Genomic DNA, 24,017 nt, shown 5'->3' with positions numbered 1-24,017 from the left:
TGCCGCGCGGAGCGGCCGTTAGCGCAGCCCATCATCCGCAGCATGGCCACGGACGCCCTGCCCGACTGGAGGTTCATGCTGCTGGAGGAGAGCTAGTCCGGCCAGGGCAGGGCAGGGCCACCCCGACCCCACCCCGCCGCCGCCGCGGCCGCCGCTGCCGCCTCCTCTGTCCGGCCTCTGTCTCTCTCAGGCGGGATGACAGCGGCCGCGGCAGCGCGGTGACGGCATCTCCAGGAAAGAGACGAGCCAGAAGGAATGTTAAAAAGAAAATAAAAGTAGACTACAGAGAATAGCGCTGCTCCTTTTGGCTCCCTTCTCCTTTCTCACGCCGCCGCTCCTGCCGCTCCTGCTGCTGCTGCTGCGGAGGCTCCGAGCGGCGGTGCGGCGCTGCTTCGACAAGAAGCGACATCAGTCTGGCGCTGATAGCGGCTAATGGCTCATGATGAGCGCGCGGGGAAGGCTGAGCTCGCTGGCGGGGAGGGCAATGGTGGGAGGGAGGGAGTGGCGGAATCGCGGCGTGGACGGACGGGCGTCAAGGTGCACCGCACTCGCGACGTGAAACCAACGACGCGGCGATGCTGGAGAGGATGAGGAGGGACGTGGGTGTGTGGGTGGGTGGGTGTCCAGGTGACAGCAGAATCAGTTTACGTTTCATTCTGTCTACTGAATGATGGAATGATCTCCCAGCTGTTTCTATTACTGGTCCGACCAGTAAACCAGTACAAACAACTGGGAACAGGGAGAAAACAGAAGTTTTCATGTGTTGCACTGGGAATTTACAGGATTTTCTCCGTTAATTATAAGTTAAAACGAAGTTAAATTAAAACATATGAATCGTTAGTAGCAGTATTTTATGGTTTAGCGAAACTTAAATATGTAATTTATTATTTTAAAAGCTTTCTTTAGAAACCTGTTGTGATGCAAATAGAAATATCCTCCATGCATCAGTTTAGAAAATCTCTTAGATGAGTAAAAGTTGCAATAATTCAAGAGTTTTTAAACAGTTTTTAATTAAACAATTTCAAAGTGTAAGTAAAATAAAGTTGACAGATTTGGTTTGAGCTCGATGTTGCACCCTACTGGTTTACTTTCATATTGAAACTATAGCGCTAATTTCTGATGACGCTTCACATAAATGCTAAGTCTGTGATGCAGACATGATAAATATGCACACTCGTCATTAAATGTGAATGTATTCTCATCCTAAAGTATCAACACGGGGCCGCTGCTCACCATCTGGGTGCCCGAAGCACAGTTGCTCTGTGGTGCCATCACGACTTTTTATCAAATAAGTAGCGATAGAAGAAATGGAGCGTTTGGGAGATCAAATAATAAAGAATGATTGTCTTGCATAAAAAACATCGTTTGGTACGTTCGGCACATCACCACAAAAATCTCATTTAAAAAAATTGAACCCAATAAATTGCAAGTATTCATGCGTCTTGGGTCGTTTATCTGCTGTAACTTGTCGTTTTGGTTTATTGTGATATTTCTATGGAGGGATGTTTAAATTTACCCAGTTAGTATTTATAGGAGGTACTTCTATACATTTAAGTACTTTTACACTCTAGTAATAAGGAAAGTGATGCTAGTTGATGAGTAAAGAATTGCTAGTAACGAGTAAAGGTAATTAGTAAAGTAAACCTGTGATGAGTAAGGTCATGCTAGAGATAAGTAAAGTAATCTTAGTAATGAATAAAGTTATGCTAATACTGAGTAAAGTAATGCTAAGTAAAGTAATGCTAATAATGAGTAAAGTAATGCTAGTAATGAGTAATGCTAGTATTGAGTAAAATAATCGTAACAATGAGTAAAGTAATGCAAATAATGAGTGGAATCATGCTAGTAATGAGTAAAGTAATGCTAGTAATGAGTAAAGTAATGCTAGTAATGAGTATATCAATAGTAACAAGTAAAGTAAGTCGTGCGAGTAATGAGTAAAGTTATGGTAGTAATGAGTAAAGTAATCCTAAAAATGAGTAATGCTAGTAATGAGTAAAGTTATGCTAGTAACGAGTAAAGTCATGCTAGTAACGAGTAAAGTCAGGCTTGTAATGATTAAAATAATACTAGTAATGAGTAAAGTAATGCTAGTAACGAGTAAAGTCATGCTAGTAATGAATAAAGTAATGCTGGTAATGAGTTAAATAATGCTAATAATGAGTAAAGTAATACTAGTAATGAGTAAAGTCATGCTAGTAACGAGTAAAGTCATGCTTGTAATGAGTAAAGTAATACTAGTAATGTGTCAAGTCATGCTAGTAATGAGTAAAGTAATACTAGTAATGAGTAAAGTAATGCTGGTAATGAGTAAAATAATGCTAATAATGAGTAAAGTAATGCTAGTAATGAGTAAAGTAATACTAGTCGTGAGTAAAGTAATGCTGGTATTGAGCAAGTGTCAGACGTGATGTGTGATCCTGACTGCTAGCTTCCAGATTTTCTGTCCCACAGCGATGAGACAGATGTCTCTATAACCAGCAGTGTCTCTGCTTCCATGTGACATGTTGTCTGTTTGGAAAAATGGTCAGAAGCTCTAAGTGGACAGAGATGTTGTGATGTTTTCTGTTTGGTTTGGATGCTAATGCGGGTAAAGTCTTTTAGCCAAGTTTCTCCAGTTGTGTTGCTATGCTACATGTTAGCATCGTTGCTTCCTGCCGTCTGCTAACGTCTTCTGTACCACACTGATCTCACTTCTTGTTGTAATAAAGAGATTAAGACGAATGCTCACAAAAACTAGATATAAATGAGGGGATTTCCTCTAAATATATTTAATTAAAGCCTATGTTTGCAGAGGAATCCTCTGTGAGGTGACACAGCAAGTTTCCGCCACAGTCAGACTCAGCAGTAAGCTGTCGTACATCTCCTCCTCAACTCTGAGCGTCCTAACTCCCTTACCTTCCACTAATTCCCTTTTTCTGGGTTAAATGTGCATAAAACGGTGCATTCCACTTCTGACTTGCTCCAGGACACATGTTCGAGCCTGGTGTGGCGCGAACTGTGAAGCGGTGCTGATTGTTGCTCTGCCTGAGGAGTCGGTAAAAAGGCCGAGCTCGCCTCTCCAGCTCCCGGCGGTCGCTGTAAGGACGCATCATTCAGCTTATATTAGCTGCAAGGATTATGCTGAATAGACACGTGGGATGAGAGAGAAAAGACAACGAGAGGCAAGAATAAAGGAGGAGAGGAAGCAGCGACTGCCATCCTAGCAACAGTTCCCTTAGCAACGCAATCTGTCTACAGAGGAAGGAGGCCAGCACTGCTGACACACTGAAGGTTATCTCACAGCATTCCCTCACACACACACACACACACACACACACACCCTCTGGTTTACAGCCAGCCACTGCTAATCGCACCTTCATCGCCCAAATCTGACACGGTTTCCACTCCGATAGGTCAGGGCGGGTAGCGTTCAGGATAGAGCCTGATGCTTTATCAAAGGTGTCATCTTGTTCAATAAGTCATAACGGGGGGGGTTACTGGAATTGAGCTGAGCATGCAGGATGAGCGACATGCTGCTCAATAAGCCGAACAGGATAAAATGCGAGTCTCAATCTGGGCTCCAACGTGGGAGGCTGCTGTGTATTTATAGTCAAGAGGAGAGGCTCATGGGATGTTTAGTTTGTCCGATATTCATCTTCTTGTGTCCACATGAGGCGTGTTATCAGAGTTTTAGGTCTCGAGGAGTCATTGAGCTATTTCATCTTTCTGCCGGCCCATGGAGGGTCTAAAGCGACCCTGTTCATCCGCTCGCTTTGGTTTGACCTGCGGCTGAACGTCAGGAGGAAAGCTGATGCATCACCTATAAAACTCCACATCTGGATGTCCAAGTTGAACCTCAGATAGCAAGGACACCGCTGTCTGTCCATCCCAGTTACTGTGAAGTGAAACTGGAAATCTCCTCCACAATGTCACAGTCCCAACCGTTAGCTGTCATGGTTTCAGACATCCGGCACATTTTTCCTTTAAGCAGCACATTGCTGCCGCCTCCGATAAATCCTCTTTATCATCATCCTCACTGCTAAAAATTTGTGAATGATAATCACTTTATACTCCTGTTTTATTTTACAACTGCAAAGGTGAAGACACCCTGTACTATCTGAATTTTGCAGCATCTAATCTGATCATAATCAGGCTTCGTGAAATGTTCATTTCACAGCGAATGTGAGGAAGTCGAGAAGTTGCAGGAGGACAGGTGGGACAAAGTTTCAGGGTTTGTAAACATTAGATTAAAGCCTAAACCACCATTCACCCCTTTATTCTCAGGCGGTTTCACTTCCCCAAGAGGAGATATATTCACAGAAACCACTTGGTTAAGTTTAAGAAAAGATTCTGGTCCTGCCTAAAATATAAAGATGCTGCTAAAAGCTTGTTTTTGCAATGCGATAATAGACTCTCAACGTCCGCAGGTCTACCTTCTAGTTCCAGTTCGGATCCCCGTTTTCCCCCAAAACTGTCTTAATTGTTGGGACAATAAATTCAACAAGATGTCAGAAACATTCCTTAGAGATTTTCTTGCATATTGACATGAATCAATCATGAAAATCACCACGAGAATCGGCTAGAAGCCACATCATGATGAGAATCTCCCGTTCCATGGGAGTTTCTCATGGCAATGAGGTGGAACGGGAGATTCTCATGGTGATGAGGTGGAACGGGAGAATCTCATGGTGATGAGGTGGAACGGGAGAATCTCATCATGATGAGGTGGAACGGGAGAATCTCATGGTGATGAGGTGGAACGGGAGATTCTCATGGTGATGAGGTGGAACGGGAGAATCTCATCATGATGAGGTGGAACGGGAGAATCTCATGGTGATGAGGTGGAACGGGAGATTCTCATGGTGATGAGGTGGAACGGGAGAATCTCATGGCGATGAGGTGGAACGGGAGAATCTCATCATGATGAGGTGGAACGGGAGAATCTCATGGTGATGAGGTGGAACGGGAGATTCTCATGGTGATGAGGTGGAACGGGAGATTCTCATGGCGATGAGGTGGAACGGGAGATTCTCATGGCGATGAGGTGGAACGGGAGATTCTCATCATGATGAGGTGGAACGGGAGAATCTCATGGTGATGAGGTGGAACGGGAGAATCTCATGGTGATGAGGTGGAACGGGAGAATCTCATGGTGATGAGGTGGAACGGGAGAATCTCATCATGATGAGGTGGAACGGGAGATTCTCATGGTGATGAGGTGAAACGGGAGATTCTCATGGTGATGAGGTGGAACGGGAGATTCTCATCATTGATGAGGTGGAACGGGAGATTCTCATGATGATGAGGTGGAACGGGAGATTCTCATGGCGATGAGGTGGAACGGGAGATTCACATCGTGATGAGGTGGAACGGGAGATTCTCATGGCGATGAGGTGGAACGGGACATTCTCATGGTGATGAGGTGGAACGGGAGATTCACATCATGATGAGGTGGAACGGGAGATTCTCATGGTGATGAGGTGGAACTGGAGATTCTCATCATGATGAGGTGGAACGGGAGATTGTCATGGTGATGAGGTGGAACGGGATATTCTCATCATGATGAGGTGGAACGGGAGATTCTCATCATGATGAGGTGGAACGGGAGATTCACATCATGATGAGGTGGAACGGGAGATTCTCATGGTGATGTGGTGGAACGAGAGATTCTCATGGCGATGAGGTGGAACGGGAGATTGTCATGGTGATGAGGTGGAACGGGAGATTCTCATCATAATGAGGTGGAACGGGAGATTCTCATGGTGATGAGGTGGAACGGGAGATTCTCATCGTGATGAGGTGGAACGGGAGATTCTCATGGTGATGAGGTGGAACGGGAGATTCTCATGGCGATGAGGTGGAACGGGAGATTCTCATGGCGATGAGGTGGAACGGGAGATTCTCATGGTGATGAGGTGGAACGGGAGATTCTCATGGTGATGAGGTGGAACGGGAGATTCTCATCATAATGAGGTGGAACGGGAGATTCTCATGGTGATGAGGTGGAACGGGAGATTCTCATGGTGATGAGGTGGAACGGGAGATTCTCATGGTGATGAGGTGGAACGGGAGATTCTCATGGCGATGAGGTGGAACGGGAGATTCTCATGGCGATGAGGTGGAACGGGAGATTCTCATGGCGATGAGGTGGAACGGGACATTCTCATGGTGATGAGGTGGAACGGGAGATTCACATCATGATGAGGTGGAACGGGAGATTCTCATGGCGATGAGGTGGAACGGGAGATTCTCATGGTGATGAGGTGGAACGGGAGATTCTCATGGTGATGAGGTGGAACAGGGGAGATTTACATCATGATGAGGTGGAACGGGAGATTCTCATGGCGATGAGGTGGAACGGGAGATTCTCATGGTGATGAGGTGGAACGGGAGATTCTCATGGTGATGAGGTGGAACGGTGTGCAGCCACTGTGAGATGCTTCATGTCAACATGGAATCTGGAATGTTTCCAACACAAAGTAAAAGTGATTCTGGAGGTTCTGACTCGTTCCCAGTTGTTGGTGCCGATAAAGGGGACAGTGAGTTTAAATCTTATCTAAGCTCTGTCCTGTAATACTTTGGTTTTTCTCAGTGCTCATTTTGTCAGCTTACTTCCTTTTTGTGGCGCCTTCTCCTATAAACACACAAGGAAAGAAAGTTCCTCCTCCCTCATGCAGAATTCAAAGCTCCCACTGCCAGTTTAAAAACAAATATTAATTTTTAAAAAGCAGCGAAGGGTTTGATGTGAGTGCCTTAGAAAAGTCAGCTTCCATAAAAAGAAAAGAAGGGCAACATCTCAATCTTTCAGGAAGAAAAGAAATGTTGGTGATGACATCAGTTTCTCCACACGGGAGCTCATTTCAGGTTAAAGTTTCATTTCCAGTTGAGATTTCCCATGGACCTCCAACGCCACTCGGGCCTTCGGTCGGCATCTCAGTTCACATTCAGCAGCTAGCCTTCATCCCTGTGATGTGGAATATATGTTGGAGAGGGTTCACCTTGACCCAGATGAAGCAGTTAGTGGAAAAAACAACCTGCAGCGTGCTGGCCGAGGCCTGCCAGAGGAGATCCAGCAGAGTAACGAGGAAATGTCACACCGTCCTTCGCTGCCTTGTGACTACAAACATTTCCATGTTCCAGGCTTCGCTACATGACCTGATATTTACAGAGAGCCAGGAGGCCGAAAGAGCAACTATGTCTTTTCATTATGGTCAATTTTCTCTCAGTTTATTTGAATGTTAATTAAGGTTCAAAGATAAAAGCCAACGTTTGACGGGGTCGACTGCAGAAATATGGACGACTTTTATTAAAGACGTTCTGATGATGATTAAGATAAAATAATTCTTAATTTTTCTGGCATATAAAACTGAAAAAAGGAAAAATTAACTTTGATTTACAGCCTAAACTTTTCTAAAGTCGATATTTTAAGTAACATTTAGTCATTTATCACACTAAAAGCAACAAAGGTTTAAAGTCTTTCGCAGAAGGGAAACATCCAACAAATATCACAAAAAGTTCTGTAAAATCTGCTCAGATGTTTGTAAGCTTGAAGGAAGGGTCAAGAAAGGTCCTGGAGGACCGCTACCCTCCACGTTCTGCACAATGATTGATTCATGTGTCAGGTGAGTTGGAGCAGGGACACATGGGAAAACCCGCTGGACTGTGGCAGAGTAGCAGTGGTTTAGCGCCTGGCAATGAGCCGTTGGATCCACTGACGTCAACGTGGTCTTCAGCAGGAACCTGAAAATCAGCTGAACTGTCTGAAGGTCTGCAGCGCCTCAGATCAGACGACTTAACCATCTCCAGATGCGTTTAACCTTAAAAACACAATCATTAGATATTCCCCTGCAGCAGGTCCAATGACAGCCGCTGGTGTGATGTTGAATTTACGACCTGCTGCGGTGAAACGCAACCCAGCGCCCGCAGCACCAGCTAGCACACCGGTTTAACCCTTTCTTTCAGACAGGATTTGTTCACGGTAGCGACCATATTAATGAGCCATTCCTCTCTCACGACTAGAGGGGCATACATCCATCCTCATTTCTAATAAAGCATACATTGTAGTGGATGTGACAGCAGAGAGGAGACGAGCAGCACAGAATAACTCGAGAAAAGAAAAACCTTGGGATTCGACGTCAGCTGCCATTAGACAGAATTTTCAATTTACAGCAGCTGTAAGGACGAGGGTGCTTCTTACATCTGCTTTTGCTTCTCCTTTTCTCTCAAGAAGAGGAGAAAAGTTTCCACCTGAAGCCCGAACAAAGACTTTTACCAGGAAAAAAGAAAAACCTTGATCAGTATGTTCAGACCTTTCATAAAGTTAGGAATTTAAATTCTCAAAGATTATAAATATTTACGTCAAAAAGACAGAAATATTATCACATTATGAAATAATACAAGAAGTAAGTTGGTTCTGAGGTCGTACCTGGAGGCATCAAAGCTATCGTAGGAGCCCACGGTGTAATGTCTGAAGAGCTTCCGTCTGTCAGCACGGTCCGCCCGGGAATCTGCAAAATCACAGCAACATGACATCAACGTCTGGAAACATCTGCAGCAGGTACACATCAGGTGTTAGCTGCTTCCTTTTTATGGAAAAAAGTAACTCTTCAAATGACAAGTCAGGGCTGTTATGAACTGATGGATGGATGAAGGCCCAGCTATGACCCAGCTGCCTCTACAGAACATAGGTAGCTGGTAACCAGTAGCTGGTAGTCTGTAACCAGTAGCCGATTGCCGGTTGTGGACAGCCGATAGTCAGTAGCCGACACCTGGTAGCCAATAGTTGGTTGCTGATAGCTGATAGCCAATAGCTGGTTGCTGATAGCCAGTAGCCAGTAGCCAATAGCTGACAGCTGATAGCCAATAGCTGGTTGCTGATAGCTGATAGCCAGTAGCCGATAGCTGATAGCTGACAGCTGATAGCCAATAGCTGGTTGCTGATAGCCAGTAGTCAATAACTGACAAACGAAAGCTGGTAGCCGGTAGCCGATATTCAGTAGCCGACACCTGGTAGCCAATAGCTGGTTGCTGATAGCCAGTAGCCAATAACCGAAAGCTGATAGCTGAAAGCTGATAGCCAATAGCTGTTTGCTGAAAGCCAGTAGCCAGTCGCTGATAGCTGACAGCAGGTAGCCGATAGCTGGTCGCCAATAGCCAGTAGCAGGTAGCAGATAGCTGGTAGCCGATAACCGAAAACTGATAGCTGATTGCTGATAGCCAGTAGCCAGTAGGCAATAGCTAATAGCTGCTATCCAGTAGCCAGTAGCCAGTAGTTGATAACCGACAAACAGTAGTTGGTAGCCGGTAGCTAGTACCAGATAGCTGGTAGCCAATATTCAGTAGCCAATAGCCGAAAGCTGATAGTTGACAGCCAATAGCCAATAGCCAACACCTGATAGCTGATAGCTGATAGCCAGTAGCCAGCAGTCGATAACCAACAAACGGTAGCTGGTCGAAATCATCGTACATAAAGACAAAAGCACTAATACTCCCCGACAAAATCACTGACTACAAAGAAGGAAGACAGAAATCCAGCTCATTGATTGGCCAGGCCAGAAAAACGATTAGTTCACCGCAAGTAAACAACAATAAATGTATTCAGTTTTTTTACTTTGATGTTCAGACCTACTGTTTCCATATAAATGTGTCCACCCTTACAGAAAACCACATGTAAACCATGTGTATACAAATGTGAATCACGTGCAAATGTGTGTTTTAGTAAGATATTCACATGATCCACAAGTGAAGGACATGTGAATTACACGTGGTTGACTCCTGTGAATCACACCACATCAAATGTAAATCATGCAGTTTACACGTGATTCACATGTGTCAACCATATGGGAGTGTACATCACAGGCAAATAACATGTGAAGAACATATTTTCACATGATTCATATGTTATTCACATGTATACGACACGGAAATGCTCTACAAACACATTTGCACATGTAGTTCACATGTTTATGTAAATGTGGAGCACATGTCAAGAAGATTTGAATCACGTGTGCAGGACACATGTGAATACCATGTGAATAACATTTGAATCACGTGTGCAGGACACATGTGAATATCGTGTGAATAACATGTGAATCGCATGTAAATGTTCCTAAACCACAGGTTTGTGTGGAACATGTGCAGTTTTCACATGTTCATCTGTTTTCTGAACGGCGGCGTTTGCGAAGGAGCTGAATCGGCGGCTTTTCCGACACGCAACTCCCCCCGTCGGTCCAGTTCAGCTTCATCTCCTCCCCCCATGTCCTCCACAACAGCTGTCACACTCTCCCAGAAACTCCTCTGATCCGGCTTAGATCTCGTCATCTTTGCAGGAACATCGCTCCTCCTGTCCCTTGCTCTCTCCCTGATTCTGCCTGATTGCAAGACGATGTGGCGGGAGGTCGATGATTGACTGACGGAGATTAAAAAGATAAAAAAGGGGGATTACGCCGCTGTTTTTCTTTTTCTACTGAAAAGAAAGAATGAAACGAAGTGAAGGAGAGGAGGGATGGAGAGCATGAGAACAGTACCATCACCCTCCATAGCAACTGTTTCGCTGCGGCCAGCTGGTTTCTATGGTCACAGATCAAAGGAGATGCTGCAGACGTGTGTGTGTGTGTGTGTGTGTGAGTGTGTGTGTGTGTGTGAGTACACAAGCAGTAAGAACACGGAGTACATGTATTTATATGAAAACGTGTAAACTACATCTGGACACGTATTGCCATTCTGACAGCTGTTTTTACAGCGAAGGTGTGAACGCATCGCTTCCCTCCAGGCTTCTTCCTCTTTACTTTCTCTAATCGTATCTCACCTGAAAGCAGGAGGGAGAGAAGCGAGAATGAGATGGAGTGTTTGTCAAACGGGACTTGCTGCAGCAGCGTCACAGCTGTTTCCACAGCTGGAGCTGCACCAGGCGGATTATTTCATCACATTAATTTGATTTTGTTTGAATTGATGCCATTTACCAAAAATCTTTCATAAAAACGTCTTATTCTGATGGTGTTCTGGGTGTTATTAGTTTAATACGAATGCATCTGTAAGGTTGGGTTATTAAAACACGGTGTTTTATATGAATAAACTAATAATTATGAAACGAAATATCTGTTTATTTTTTCTAAATGTGTAAGTTAATTAAGAAACATTTTTACTTCAGATCTAAAAAATGTTTTTCTTAATTTGAGAGAATAAAAAAATAAAATGAAAGAAAATGTTCACAAAAAATGATTTTTTTTCCTTTATTTACTTGTTTAGTAAAAACAATTCAACAGACATAAATTTCTCTATTTTTGACAGATTAAATTCTTTATAAAGGAAAAAAATCTGTTCATTTTCTCTGTTTGTATAACCGTTATTTATTCACATTTGTTTTTCTTTATGGACAGGATTTTATAGGAAAATATCTGTAATTCTGTTTTGTAAATCTAACAGAAAAATTAAAAATAGTTTTATGTATTTGACAAGATCATTTTACTTTTTGCTTTTTTAATGAGTTGATTGAAAATATTTATTTTGGTAAAGTTAATAAATAAAAACATTTATCATTTTTTCCTATTGACAACATCCTTTTTTTAAAAAATATTCTTTTTAATTTTTTTTTTTTAGTTTGTTTCTTCATTGATTAAATTATTGAACATATTCACTGGATGAGAAAGCAAAAGAACAAAAAAAATTTTTAATTGACGAGATCCTTTGATTTAGTTTTTGTTTGTTTGTTTTCTGATAAAAGATGAAAAATATGTTTTGTGACTTTACAGAAAAACATCTCAGTTTATCTGACTGGGAAAAAAATGATAAATAAAAAACATATTTATTCATTATTTTTAAATGACAAAAGACTTTCTGAGACATTTTTTTAAAAATATTTTTCTATGAATGACAAAATAGAAAATAAGGTTGTTTGAGTTTCTTGACTGACTTTAATTTTTAACAAACATTATTCATCCATCCATCTTCTGCCGCTTATCCGGGGTCGGGTCGCGGGAAGCAGGGAAGCAGGGAAGCAGGGAAGCAGGGAAGCAGGGAAGCCCAGACTTCCCTCTCCCCAGCCACATTTGCCAACTCTGCGGGGGGATCCCAAGGCGTTCCCAGGCCAGCCGAGAGATATAATCCCTCCAGCGTGTCCTGGGTCTTCCCCGGGGTATCCTCCCAGAGGGACGTGCCTGGAACACCTCACCAGGGAGGTCCAGGAGGCATCCTGACCAGATGCCCGAGCCACCCTCAACTGGTTCCTCTCGATGCGGAGGAGCAGCGGCTCTACTCTGATCTCCTCCCGGATGATCGAACTCCTCACCCTATCTCTAAGGGAGAGCCCGGCCACCCTGCGGAGGAAACCCATTTCACTCGCCTGTATACGAGATCTTGTTCTTTTGGTCACGACCAAGCGGCAACCTCCGCTTAAAAGTGAAGCCTATGCAGAAGTGCATAAAACTGCTGTTCCCCCTTCATCCACTAGGGGCTGTAAACCAGAGCGAATCCCCATAGACTCCCATGTTAAAAGACCAACTTCACGGCAGGAATAAACATGTTTACAGCCTGATACAAAAATTCATTTTAGGTTTAATAGGTCAGGTTTACCTTCATGACAACTGTGGGGGGAGTGAATTTTTTTCTAACTCGCCCGTTCAAAAGTCATTTTATCTCGAAGTTCGGCATATTTAGGGCGTGTCCTTTTGATTGACAGGTACCAAATTCTGGTTTCAAGTAAGAAGAACGTAGAACCACCGCGGTTTTTAGCCGGTTAACAACGTGACTTAGCTTTAGCCCGCTTACCTCCATTAGCTGGTTAGCTCCTGTTATCTCCGGGTTAGCTCGGTTAGCTCTTAGCTACAGAAAGCTCGGAGTTCGCTCGATGTCAATCATCCACCATGACGCTCACAGCCCCCCTCTCAGCTCCACCTCTTTGCCCATATTTGTATTTTCCGGGTGAGATGACACGCATGACACTGCCAACATGGCGACGATAGGAACCGCCCACCGGGGTTCAATTCAGGTCTTCAGAGACCTACGGGTGACGTCACAGAGGCTCCGCCCATCTTTATATATGCAGTCTATGGTCACGACCCACAGCTCATGACCATAGGTGAGGGTAGGAACGTAGATCGACTGGTAAATGGAGAGGTTCGCCTTCTGGCTCAGCTCCTTCTTCACCACGACAGACCGGCGCAGAGTCCGCATTACTGCAGACGCCGCACCGATCCGTCTGTCGATCTCGCGCTCCATCCTTCCCTCACTCGTGAACAAGACCCCGAATTATTTAAACTCCTCCACTTGAGGCAGGACCTGACTCCCGACCCGGAGAGGGCAATCCACCCTATTCCGGCTGAGGACCATGGTCTCAGATTTGGAAGTGCTTCCTCATTTCTGCTTTGGAGTTCAGGCTTAAGCGTCATTGTGTCGCTCCAAAAGCAGCGACACAATGAGAACGTAGCCATCGCGGCTGTCTCCCAACAGCGATAATAAAGCCCAGAGTCCGGCAGACGTCACCATCTCGGTCTTTCCAGAAACAAACATCTGCTTTTAGCATCATGAAAACATGTGCTTTGCTTTTCACTGCTGGCTGAGACCTCTGTGACGAGTCTTCATTTTAGGCCCGATGCGTCAGGATTCGCTTTCTGTTTGTAGACCATGTGCATGTAGGAAGTTGCCTTCCTCTTGGCGTTCCTAGAAACAGACCCTGAAGAGGTCTCAGGGGTCCAAACCTGAACCCGGACAAAGCCTGCCTAAACAGGACTTAAACCGGCGGCATCATTCCGACTGAATTAGAGGGATTTGAGGTGTTCCAGCATGTGTGGAACTTTGTGTTTGTGGGATGAGGTGAGGATGGCCGTGTAGGCTCCACTCTACCTCCCGACCCTCTGTTGCCTCAGTCTGGCTTAAAAAGCAAGAGTCTTCTTCACACATTAATCTGCAGAAGATGATCTGATATTGTGCAAACACACGGCAGCATCACGATTATGAGCCTTAAATTCAACACAGTAAACACAAATGTTCCCAACACTTGCCATGGTTCCCCGCTGGGAGAACCAGGCAGATTTCCTGGGATTAAAGTCACAATTAAAGGATATTTCTGAGACAAAGAAGATTGTGGGACTGACTGGTTGTATAAGAAGATAATAATGTGCCGACAGAACAGCTGGACTGAACAGCAGAGACTGTGTGTGTCGAGGGACTTCAGGTTCCAGTCAAATGAATAATTTATCGTGTAGGTAATAATATAATTACACCGGTCATTGGCAGCTGTAGCTGTTTGGAGATCTTGTCTGTAAACAGTTTGTTTTTCAGGTTTTCTTGGAAAAATGCTAGAATCTGGTTTTGGATTCAGAAAATACAGTAGACCATAAAGCTGCCTGCAGCTTACTGTCAGAGTTTTAGTAGTATTTTACGAGCCTGACCTCCTGATCTGCAGTTCGGCATGCTGCTAACGGTCCGGCCGATGTTCAGACGCTGCTACATGTCCACAGGGGTTAAAGGTCAGGAGAAAAGTCGGAAAACGAGTTACAGCAGTGGAAATCTGAAGTCTGATTGTGATGTTTTTAATGAAGCTTCTGCTTGTCTGAACAACACACGCTAGCTTTAACCATCACACGCGCGTGTTATTACACAAATTTCACAAATATTATGAGAAATTAAATATCTGGAGAAAAATAAGTTTCAACATTTTGTTACACATTTACATAATTTCATTTACATATTTTATTTCTATTTATCTTATTTGATAAAATGTTTATATTATATTTAAAATAAGTTAAATAAATTAAGCAATTTAAAACTTCTTTTTATCTGTTTTTTTCCCCATTCATTTACTTATTTGATCAATTATTTCAACATTTATTTCCAGATCACAATCTATCTGTAAAACCAGCATCCATGTAAATCGAATATTACACATGACAACCAGAGAACTCTTCCACATGTAGAAGGTATTTCCCATGTACATACATGTACATTTCCACATGTGTGTAGTGATCCTGACTACCTGTCCACCGCTCATCGTACAAACTGAAGTCACTTTTATGAAGTCAGAGCGATGAAAAGATGGAACAAGTTCACCTCTTTTGTTTGCTTTCGATACATGTATTCCCATCTGAGATACACTAGCTTAGCCTTGCTTAGCTTAGCCTAGCTTAGCGTCAGGACTGGAGATGAGCTAAACATTCTGTTCTGTCCCTTTACATGACCAGCAGCACATGTGAAAGTCACAGAAAACTTAATCCATTATATCTGTTTTATTTATAAGGCTGTTTCAGAAGGAACTACACTCTGGATCACCTGACACGATGCTGAATTAACTAGCTTTAACCGGAGTTACTACATACATTTACCTCTGTTAGTTGCTAGGCAACCTAATAGAAATAGAGTGTTGGTTACAAGCAGGCAGTTAAAACTTCACAACAATTAGAGGTAGTAACAATGGTTTGTAAATGTTACAACGTTGTTTTAAGTGGAACGGGAGATTCTCATCATGATGAGGTGGAACGGGAGATTCTCATGGTGATGAGGTGGAACGGGAGATTCTCATGGTGATGAGGTGGAACGGGAGATTCTCATCATGATGAGGTGGAACGGGAGATTCTCATGGTGATGAGGTGGAACGGGAGATTCTCATGGTGATGAGGAGGAACGGGAGATTCTCATCATGATGAGGTGGAACGGGAGATTCTCATCATGATGAGGTGGAACGGGAGATTCTCATGGTGATGAGGTGGAACGGGAGATTCTCATGGTGATGAGGTGGAACGGGAGATTCTCATCATGATGAGGTGGAACGGGAGATTCTCATGGTGATGAGGTGGAACGGGAGATTCTCATGGTGATGAGGAGGAACGGGAGATTCTCATCATGATGAGGTGGAACGGGAGATTCTCATCATGATGAGGTGGAACGGGAGATTCTCATGGTGATGAGGTGGAACGGGAGATTCTCATGGTGATGAGGAGGAACGGGAGATTCTCATGGTGATGAGGAGGAACGGGAGATTCTCATGGTGATGTGGTGGAACGGGAGATTCTCATGGTGATGTGGTGGAACGGGAGATTCTCATGGTGATGTGGTGGAACGGGAGATTCTCATGGTGATGAGGTGGAACGGGAGATTCTCATGGTGATGAGGTGGAACGGGAGATTCTCATCATGATGAGGTGGAACGGGAGATTCTCATGGTGATGAGGTGGAACGGGAGATTCTCATGGTGATGAGGAGGAACGGGAGATTCTCATGGTGATGTGATGGAACGGGAGATTCTCATGGTGACGAATCATCCACAGCTGTTGGGATTCAAGCATAGACTCAGGGCTTTTCTAATCGCAGCGTGAACACAGGTGACCCGTGTCCGAGGCCGACGCCGCCTCCTAATGTGTCTCTCCTAACGTGTGAGCCGCCATACTGTGCTCTCATTTCTGACAGGCTTTCTTTTCGGGCATACCTAAGGGCATTCTGGACTTGGCACAGTGTGACAGAAGCCTCCTGTGCCAGTGGCCTTGGGCTAGGCTTTAAAGTAAGCCACCCAGAAGAAGGCAAACAGGCAGCATGATAGAAGTACAACCCCCCCATCTGCCTCGATCATTGCTGACACTCTCCAGAGAGCAGAGGGCAGAGGGGTGGAAGATGGAGCTGATGGATGTGTGGAGCTGACTTCAGCAACGCTGCTTGCGATTATGTCAATAATTAAACACTGTCGGTGGATAAAACGCAGCGGAGAGGTGCCTGACAGATGTTTCCACACATTCTCCTTACAGTTAGTGTTCATTAAAGCAAACGGCAGAGAAAGAAAAAACGTATTTACGGTGGATGGAGCATGGCGTGATATGTTCATTAGCTAGCACCCAGAGGAAATAAGAGCACAGCTGAGTTAGCAGGCCAATGTAGCGCTTAGCTTTGTGCAGCACAGCTTGGGGAAATGGAAAAAGACGGGAAGGAGCAGAAACATGCAGCTCTAAAACCCAGTTCCAGGAGAACACAGCATTCAGCCTGAGCTCCGGTTCTTTCTACCGCCCCTCCGTCTGCACAGAACTGGGTGATGGCAAACAGCCTGCGTCCTACATAACTCAATGTCCCACCTCCAACCAGCAGGCAGCCCCAGGTGATTAGACTTACAGCTCCTTTCCTCGGTGGCCTTGGCTGGGATCTCCTCCACACAGTCGGCTGGAAACCAGCCCACCTGGCCGCGGGCGCTGCCTTCCCAGAACCCCCCCTCTCCGATGCTCAGAACTGGAGGGAGCGGCGGAGGAAGGTCGGGAAAAAGGTGAAAGGATAAAAACAGAACGTCAGTTTCATGACACAGAACGACAAAACAGCACTTAAACTTTTCCTTTTGTCCTTCCTGTCATGAACTCCGGACCTCCAGACCCGCTGCCCTGCAGCAGGGAAACACCTAAAACCTGCGGGACCGCGGGGCCTCAGGGTTCCTGCTCAAAGGCAACACCGTCCTTCAGTTTGGCTCTTATTGTTTACAAGCTGAAGATCATTTCCACTCAACAGACTCGTTCACTGACATCTTACTGGAAAAATGCAGAAAGAGGTGGAGATGTCTCCCAACAAACTAATTACTGTCTGACAGTCAAGACCAGAACCAGTCAGAACCGACCCGAAGCCCAAAGGGGCAAACACAGGTGAGATTACCATGGTAACCGTGGGTAAACACAGGTGAGATTACCATGGTAACCGTGGGTAAACACAGGTGAGATTACCATGGTAACCGTGGGTAAACACAGGTAGGACGCTTATCTGCAGCCTGAATGTGGCCCTTATGGGTCCCACGTGACATTTTCATCCTGCAGCGTCTAAACCTGAAAAACTGCCAGAAACGTGATAAATAAGAGAAAAACTGGATCCTGGTGGGTTTGGTCCACTGCCGTGACGAAGCGCCTGCAAGCCCAGAACGAGCTGCTCTGCACCAAATTCAGACTTTTAACATGTGATTAACCTGTTTTTCACGTGTGTGTGTAACATTAAAATGCCCCAAAAACACCTGTTTGCACATGTGGTTCGCATGTGTATGTGGTTTTTCTGTATGTAATCACACATCCTGCCTCTAACGGTAGTTTAACATGTAGCGTGCATCTTTACTGGCGTGTGAACATTGTTCATCATCACATCGCATGTAACATGTGGTTTCTGCATGAAAATGAACACAGAATCATGTCATTTACATGTATGAACATAAAACTGTGTGTTGTTATTGATGCTGCTTATTAAGCTTCTAGTTTATGTAAATAAATCACTAAATCTCTGATCAGATTATATCCTAAGTAACCAGGATTATGGAAACTGTCATTTTACAGGCTTAATGCTGAGTGAAAAGGATTTACCTAGAATATAATCTCTACTTAAAACGGCCTTCACCACACAATATAAATCACCTTTACTTGTTTAAATGTTGGTTTATGTCCACATTTTCTGCACTCTGAGAAGCTGCTTCCTTCCAGCAACACCAGAGTCTCTGGTTGGTCAGCTGCTCTGACCAGATCCAGCTGATCGATACCAGTTTGGAGACCCGGACTGCGATCAGACCTGTCAGCAGTCCTGATCTTTGTAGGAGGAAAAGGAGCTTCAGTGGTTCCCGAGCTTGAAAAGATTCCAGGTGGTGATGTAACTCGTTTGGTTCATACTACAATCGACACACTGCTGCCTCTCTTCGTTAAAAACCGCTTCGTTACAAACCGCTTCGTTACGCACCGCTTCGTTACGCACCGCTTCGTTACAAACCGCTTCGTTACGCACTGCTTCATTACGCACTGCTTCATTACGCACTGCTTCGTCACAAACCGCTTTGTTACGCACCGCGTCGTTACAAACCGCTTCGTTACGCACTGCTTTGTTACGCACCGCTTCGTTACGCACCGCTTCGTTACGCACCGCTTCGTTACGCACCGCTTCGTTACAAACCGCTTCATTACAAACCACTTCGTTACGCACCGCTTCGTTACAAACCGCTTCATTACAAACCACTTCGTTACGCAACGCTCCGTTACAAACCACTTCGTTACAAACCGCTTCGTTACAAATCACTTCATTACAAACCACTTCGTTACGCACCGTTTCGTTATAAACCACTTCGTTACAAACTGCTTTGTTACGCACCGCTTCGTTACGCACCGCTTCCTTACAAACCGCTTCGTTACAAACCGCTTCATTACAAACCGCTTCGTTCCGAACCACTTCGTTACAAACCGCTTCGTTACGCACTGCTTTGTTACAAACCACTTCATTACAAACCACTTCGTTACAAACCGCTTCATTACAAACCGCTTCATTACAAACCGCTTCGTTACAAACCGCTTCATTACAAACCGCTTCGTTCCGAACCACTTCGTTACAAACCGCTCCGTTACGCACTGCTTTGTTACAAACCACTTCATTACAAACCACTTCGTTACGCACCGCTCCGTTACAAACCACTTCGTTACAAACCGCTTTGTTACAAATCACTTCATTACAAACCACTTTGTTACGCACCGCTTCATTACAAACCGCTTTGTTACGCACCGCTCCGTTACCCACCGCTTCGTTACAAACCACTTCGTTACAAACTGCTTCGTTACGCACCGCTCCATTACAAACCACTTCGTTACAAACCGCTTTGTTACAAATCACTTCATTACAAACCACTTTGTTACGCACCGCTTCATTACAAACCACTTTGTTACGCACCGCTCCGTTACCCACCGCTTCGTTACAAACCACTTCGTTATAAACCACTTCGTTACGCACCGCTCCATTACAAACCACTTCGTTACAAACCGCTCCGTTACAAACCACTTTGTTACAAACCGCTTCGTTACAAACCACTTCGTTATAAACCACTTCGTTATAAACCACTTCGTTACGCACCGCTCTGTTACAAACCACTTCGTTAGAAACCGCTTCGTTACAAATCAATTAATTACAAACCACTTCGTTACGCACCGCTTCGTTATAAACCACTTCGTTATAAACCACTTCGTTACAAACTGCTTCGTTACGCACCGCTTCGTTATAAACCACTTCGTTATAAACCACTTCGTTATAAACCACTTCGTTACGCACCGCTCCATTACAAACCACTTCGTTACAAACCGCTTTGTTACAAATCACTTCATTACAAACCACTTTGTTACGCACCGCTTCATTACAAACCGCTTTGTTACGCACCGCTCCGTTACCCACCGCTTCGTTATAAACCACTTCGTTATAAACCACTTCGTTACAAACTGCTTCGTTACGCACCGCTCCGTTACAAACCACTTCGTTACAAACCGCTTTGTTACAAATCACTTCATTACAAACCACTTTGTTACGCACCGCTTCATTACAAACCGCTTTGTTACGCACCGCTCCGTTACCCACCGCTTCGTTACAAACCACTTCGTTACGCACCGCTCCATTACAAACCACTTCGTTACAAACCGCTCCGTTACAAACCACTTCGTTACAAACCGCTTCGTTACAAACCACTTCGTTATAAACCACTTCGTTACGCACCGCTCCATTACAAACCGCTTCGTTACAAACCGCTCCGTTACAAACCACTTCGTTACAAACCACTTCGTTATAAACCACTTCGTTACGCACCGCTCCATTACAAACCGCTTCGTTACAAACCACTTCGTTATAAACCACTTCGTTACGCACCGCTCCATTACAAACCACTTCGTTACAAACCGCTCCGTTACAAACCACTTCGTTACAAACCGCTTCGTTACAAACCACTTCGTTATAAACCACTTCGTTACGCACCGCTCTGTTACAAACCACTTCGTTAGAAACCGCTTCGTTACAAATCACTTAATTACAAACCACTTCGTTACGCACCGCTTCGTTACAAACCGCTTCGTTACGCACCACTGAATATTACCTGCTGGTCAGCTGCACCGACGCTCTGTCACATCTGTTGATTCATTGTTTCTGATGGTATTTTCACAAACTTGCTTCCAAATCTCCAAAATGAAATTGACTTTCTGCCCCCCATTCTAACTCTGTCCCCCCTGTTTGGGAACCACTGATGTAGACTGATCAGGTCCGAAAGATGGGTTCTGACAGTACGGGGTCAGATCGGGGTTATGTAAGGGTCAGATTGGGGTCTTGTAAGTGTCAGATCGGGGTTCTGATGATGGTATGGGGTCAGATCGGGGTTCTGATGATGGTATGGGGTCAGATCGGGGTTCTGATGATGGTATGGGGTCAGATTGGGGTTCTGATGATGGTATGGGGTCAGATTGGGGTTCTGGTGATGGTATGGGGTCAGATTGGGGTTCTGGTGATGGTATGGGGTCAGATCGGGGTTCTGGTGATGGTATGGGGTCAGATTGGGGTTCTGATGATGGTATGGGGTCAGATTGGGGTTCTGGTGATGGTATGGGGTCAGATTGGGGTTCTGGTGATGGTATGGGGTCAGATCGGGGTTCTGGTGATGGTATGGGGTCAGATTGGGGTTCTGATGATGGTATGGGGTCAGATTGGGGTTCTGATGATGGTATGGGGTCAGATTGGGGTTCTGGTGATGGTATGGGGTCAGATCGGGGTTCTGGTGATGGTATGGGGTCAGATCGGGGTTCTGGTGATGGTATGGGGTCAGATTGGGGTTCTGATGATGGTATGGGGTCAGATTGGGGTTCTGGTGATGGTATGGGGTCAGATTGGGGTTCTGGTGATGGTATGGGGTCAGATCGGGGTTCTGGTGATGGTATGGGGTCAGATCGGAGTTTTGTAAGGGTCAAATCGTGGTTCTGGTGATGGTAAGGGTCAGATCGAGGTTCTGTAAGGGTCAGATCGGGGTTCTGGTGATGGCAGGGGTCAGATCGGGGTTCTGGTGATGGCTCGGATCCAGGGATTGGTGGATCTGTTGGTGATTAACCCTTTATAGGGCACTCAATGAAACACCTTGAAATTAGAAGTTTTAACCTGAAATTGTCCTTCTGGTGTGAACCAAGACCTCCATTCTGTCGTTACATTAACAGAAAAAAAAACAGTTTCATGCTGAATATTTAAGAAAACAAAGTGATCTAAAATAATCACTTGCCCTATAAAGGGTTAAACGGGTGGTCAAAGCTTTACTGACTCCGGCAGCATTCCCGTCTCACCTTTGACCCGGTCTCCTTTGTACAGGTTGATCTCTCCTTCAGCCTGGGGGGTGTAAGAGCGGACCACCACGAAATGCCTGCCTGGAACGGCGCTGTACAGCTTCCTTCTGGGCCCCCCCAGCTCGCCATGACCGCCGGGGCTGATGGAAGAAGACAAACGGGTCAGAACTTCAGGTCACAGCAACATTTCACACCTCTTGTTGCTTCAGCATGCTTCTCATTCACTGTCCGTCCTCATCAAAGCTGCTTAAACGTGGAAAACCAGCGTCGTGAATCACGTACATTTCTGCTTTTCCACCAACACAAAGATAAAACGTAGAGAAATACCAGCAGACAGACGGGTTCCACGTCGCTTTCTTAGTTTCAGATGGTCAAAAGACAAACTAGTTCCCTCTGAAAACCGTTTCACAAACATCAACCATTCATATTTTTCACTTTCTGTTCTGTAATTAGCCAATGTTGCAGATAAACATATGTGTAAAAGAACACATGTACCTACCAATGTCAGAATCAAAACATATTCCCCGTATCTGTCCCCCCCATCCCCCCCCCCCCACGGTGCAGTTAGGCCTGAACACAGGTTCTGACCCAGAGTGGCCTGACAGTGGGATGAAAACCTCAGCATCCGTCCACAGAGCTGAGATCAGAGCGCAGCGAGTCCACCGGCAGCCTCGTGCGCTGATGATGCAGCACCACTCAGTGGCGATCTGCTGCAACTGCAGGAAGATGGAGGCCAGATTCAGCTTCTATTTGCAGGAAAGAGAGAAAATAATCTGCACTGACACAGCGAGTTGCAGCAACGTCCCACAAAGCTGCTCCAGCCTTAAAGGAGCTGTATCCCTTTAAAAATGTCGTTTGACCTGAAAGTGAAGCACTTCTGAGGTTACAAGCAGGACTGTTCCGACAGACAGCCGCAGAAGGAAGAAGTGGGAGATTAAAAGAGGAGCATGGAGTGCAGGAGCGAGGGAGGGAGGAAGAGGAAGGAAAATGGTTTTTTCAAGTAAGTGGGTCACCTTGTCCTGTAGACTACGCTCCTCCTCAAACCTTCACAGGCCTTCAGAGAGCTAACCCCATTCAGTACCTACTGAGACTGCTCGCACATTTCCCAGGGAAAGCCGCGGACAACGCCTCAGCGGTGGGCTCATCGAGAGAAGACCACCGAGAGGACGAAGCAGAACACTGACATGCTGTGTGTCTAAGAGCTCAGGCTGTCCTACAGCTTTAAAAGTCCTGTTTCCTGCTTCATGTCTCCAATGAGGGACCTGCAGCCGGCACAGAGGCACGAAGCAGGAGGTACAAGGTATTTCTGCAAAAGGCAGGCAGAGAGCAGCAGAAGGACATGTCAGATTCATGCTTTCATGTCAGGATGCTGCAGCCAGAGACCTCTGCATGGTGGACAAAGCCATGCCTTCATGACCTCTGCCGTAACGCAGAAACTACGGCATCTTAGCCTAACAACACGGAAACTACGGCATCTTACCCTAACAACCCGGAAACTACGGCATCTTACCCTAACAACCCGGAAACTACGGCATCTTACCCTAACAACCCGGAAACTACTGCATCTTACCCTAACAACCCGAAAACTACGGCATCTTACCCTAACAACACGGAAACTACGGTATCTTACCCTAACAACACGGAAACTACGGCATCTTACCCTAACAACCCGGAAACTACGGCATCTTACCCTAACAACCCGGAAACTACGGCATCTTACCCTAACAACCCGGAAACTACGGCATCTTACCCTAACAACCCGGAAACTACGGCATCTTACCCTAACAACCCGGAAACTACGCCATCTTACCCTAACAACACGGAAACTACGGCATCTTACCCTAACAACACGGAAACTACGGCATCTTACCCTAACAACCCGGAAACTACGGCATCTTACCCTAACAACCCGGAAACTACGGCATCTTACCCTAACAACACGGAAACTACGGCATCTTACCCTAACAACACAGAAACTACGGCA

The 24,017-nt window shown here is 45.3% G+C and overlaps 1 protein-coding gene across 1 annotated transcript in view; it reads right to left on the bottom strand.

The window, feature by feature from the left end:
* The window catches only part of LOC306758811 (SH3 and multiple ankyrin repeat domains protein 2-like), a gene marked incomplete at both ends in the record, with an annotated part of 185,400 nt that overhangs the window by 68,673 nt on the left and 92,710 nt on the right, over positions 1–24,017 (bottom strand). Inside the window, 3 exons of the mRNA XM_079244214.1 lie at positions 8,408–8,489; positions 17,070–17,183; positions 22,034–22,173. Of these exons, the coding sequence (XP_079100340.1) occupies positions 8,408–8,489; positions 17,070–17,183; positions 22,034–22,173 (336 nt within the window). The remainder of the gene's footprint in view (positions 1–8,407; positions 8,490–17,069; positions 17,184–22,033; positions 22,174–24,017) is intronic.

Source organism: Telmatherina bonti, assembly GCF_933228915.1.
Source record: "Telmatherina bonti genome assembly, chromosome: 1".
In the NCBI taxonomy this organism is placed as follows: domain Eukaryota; kingdom Metazoa; phylum Chordata; class Actinopteri; order Atheriniformes; family Telmatherinidae; genus Telmatherina; species Telmatherina bonti.
Note: the sequence above shows the minus strand (reverse complement) of the source record. Positions and strands in the feature narration are given on the sequence as shown.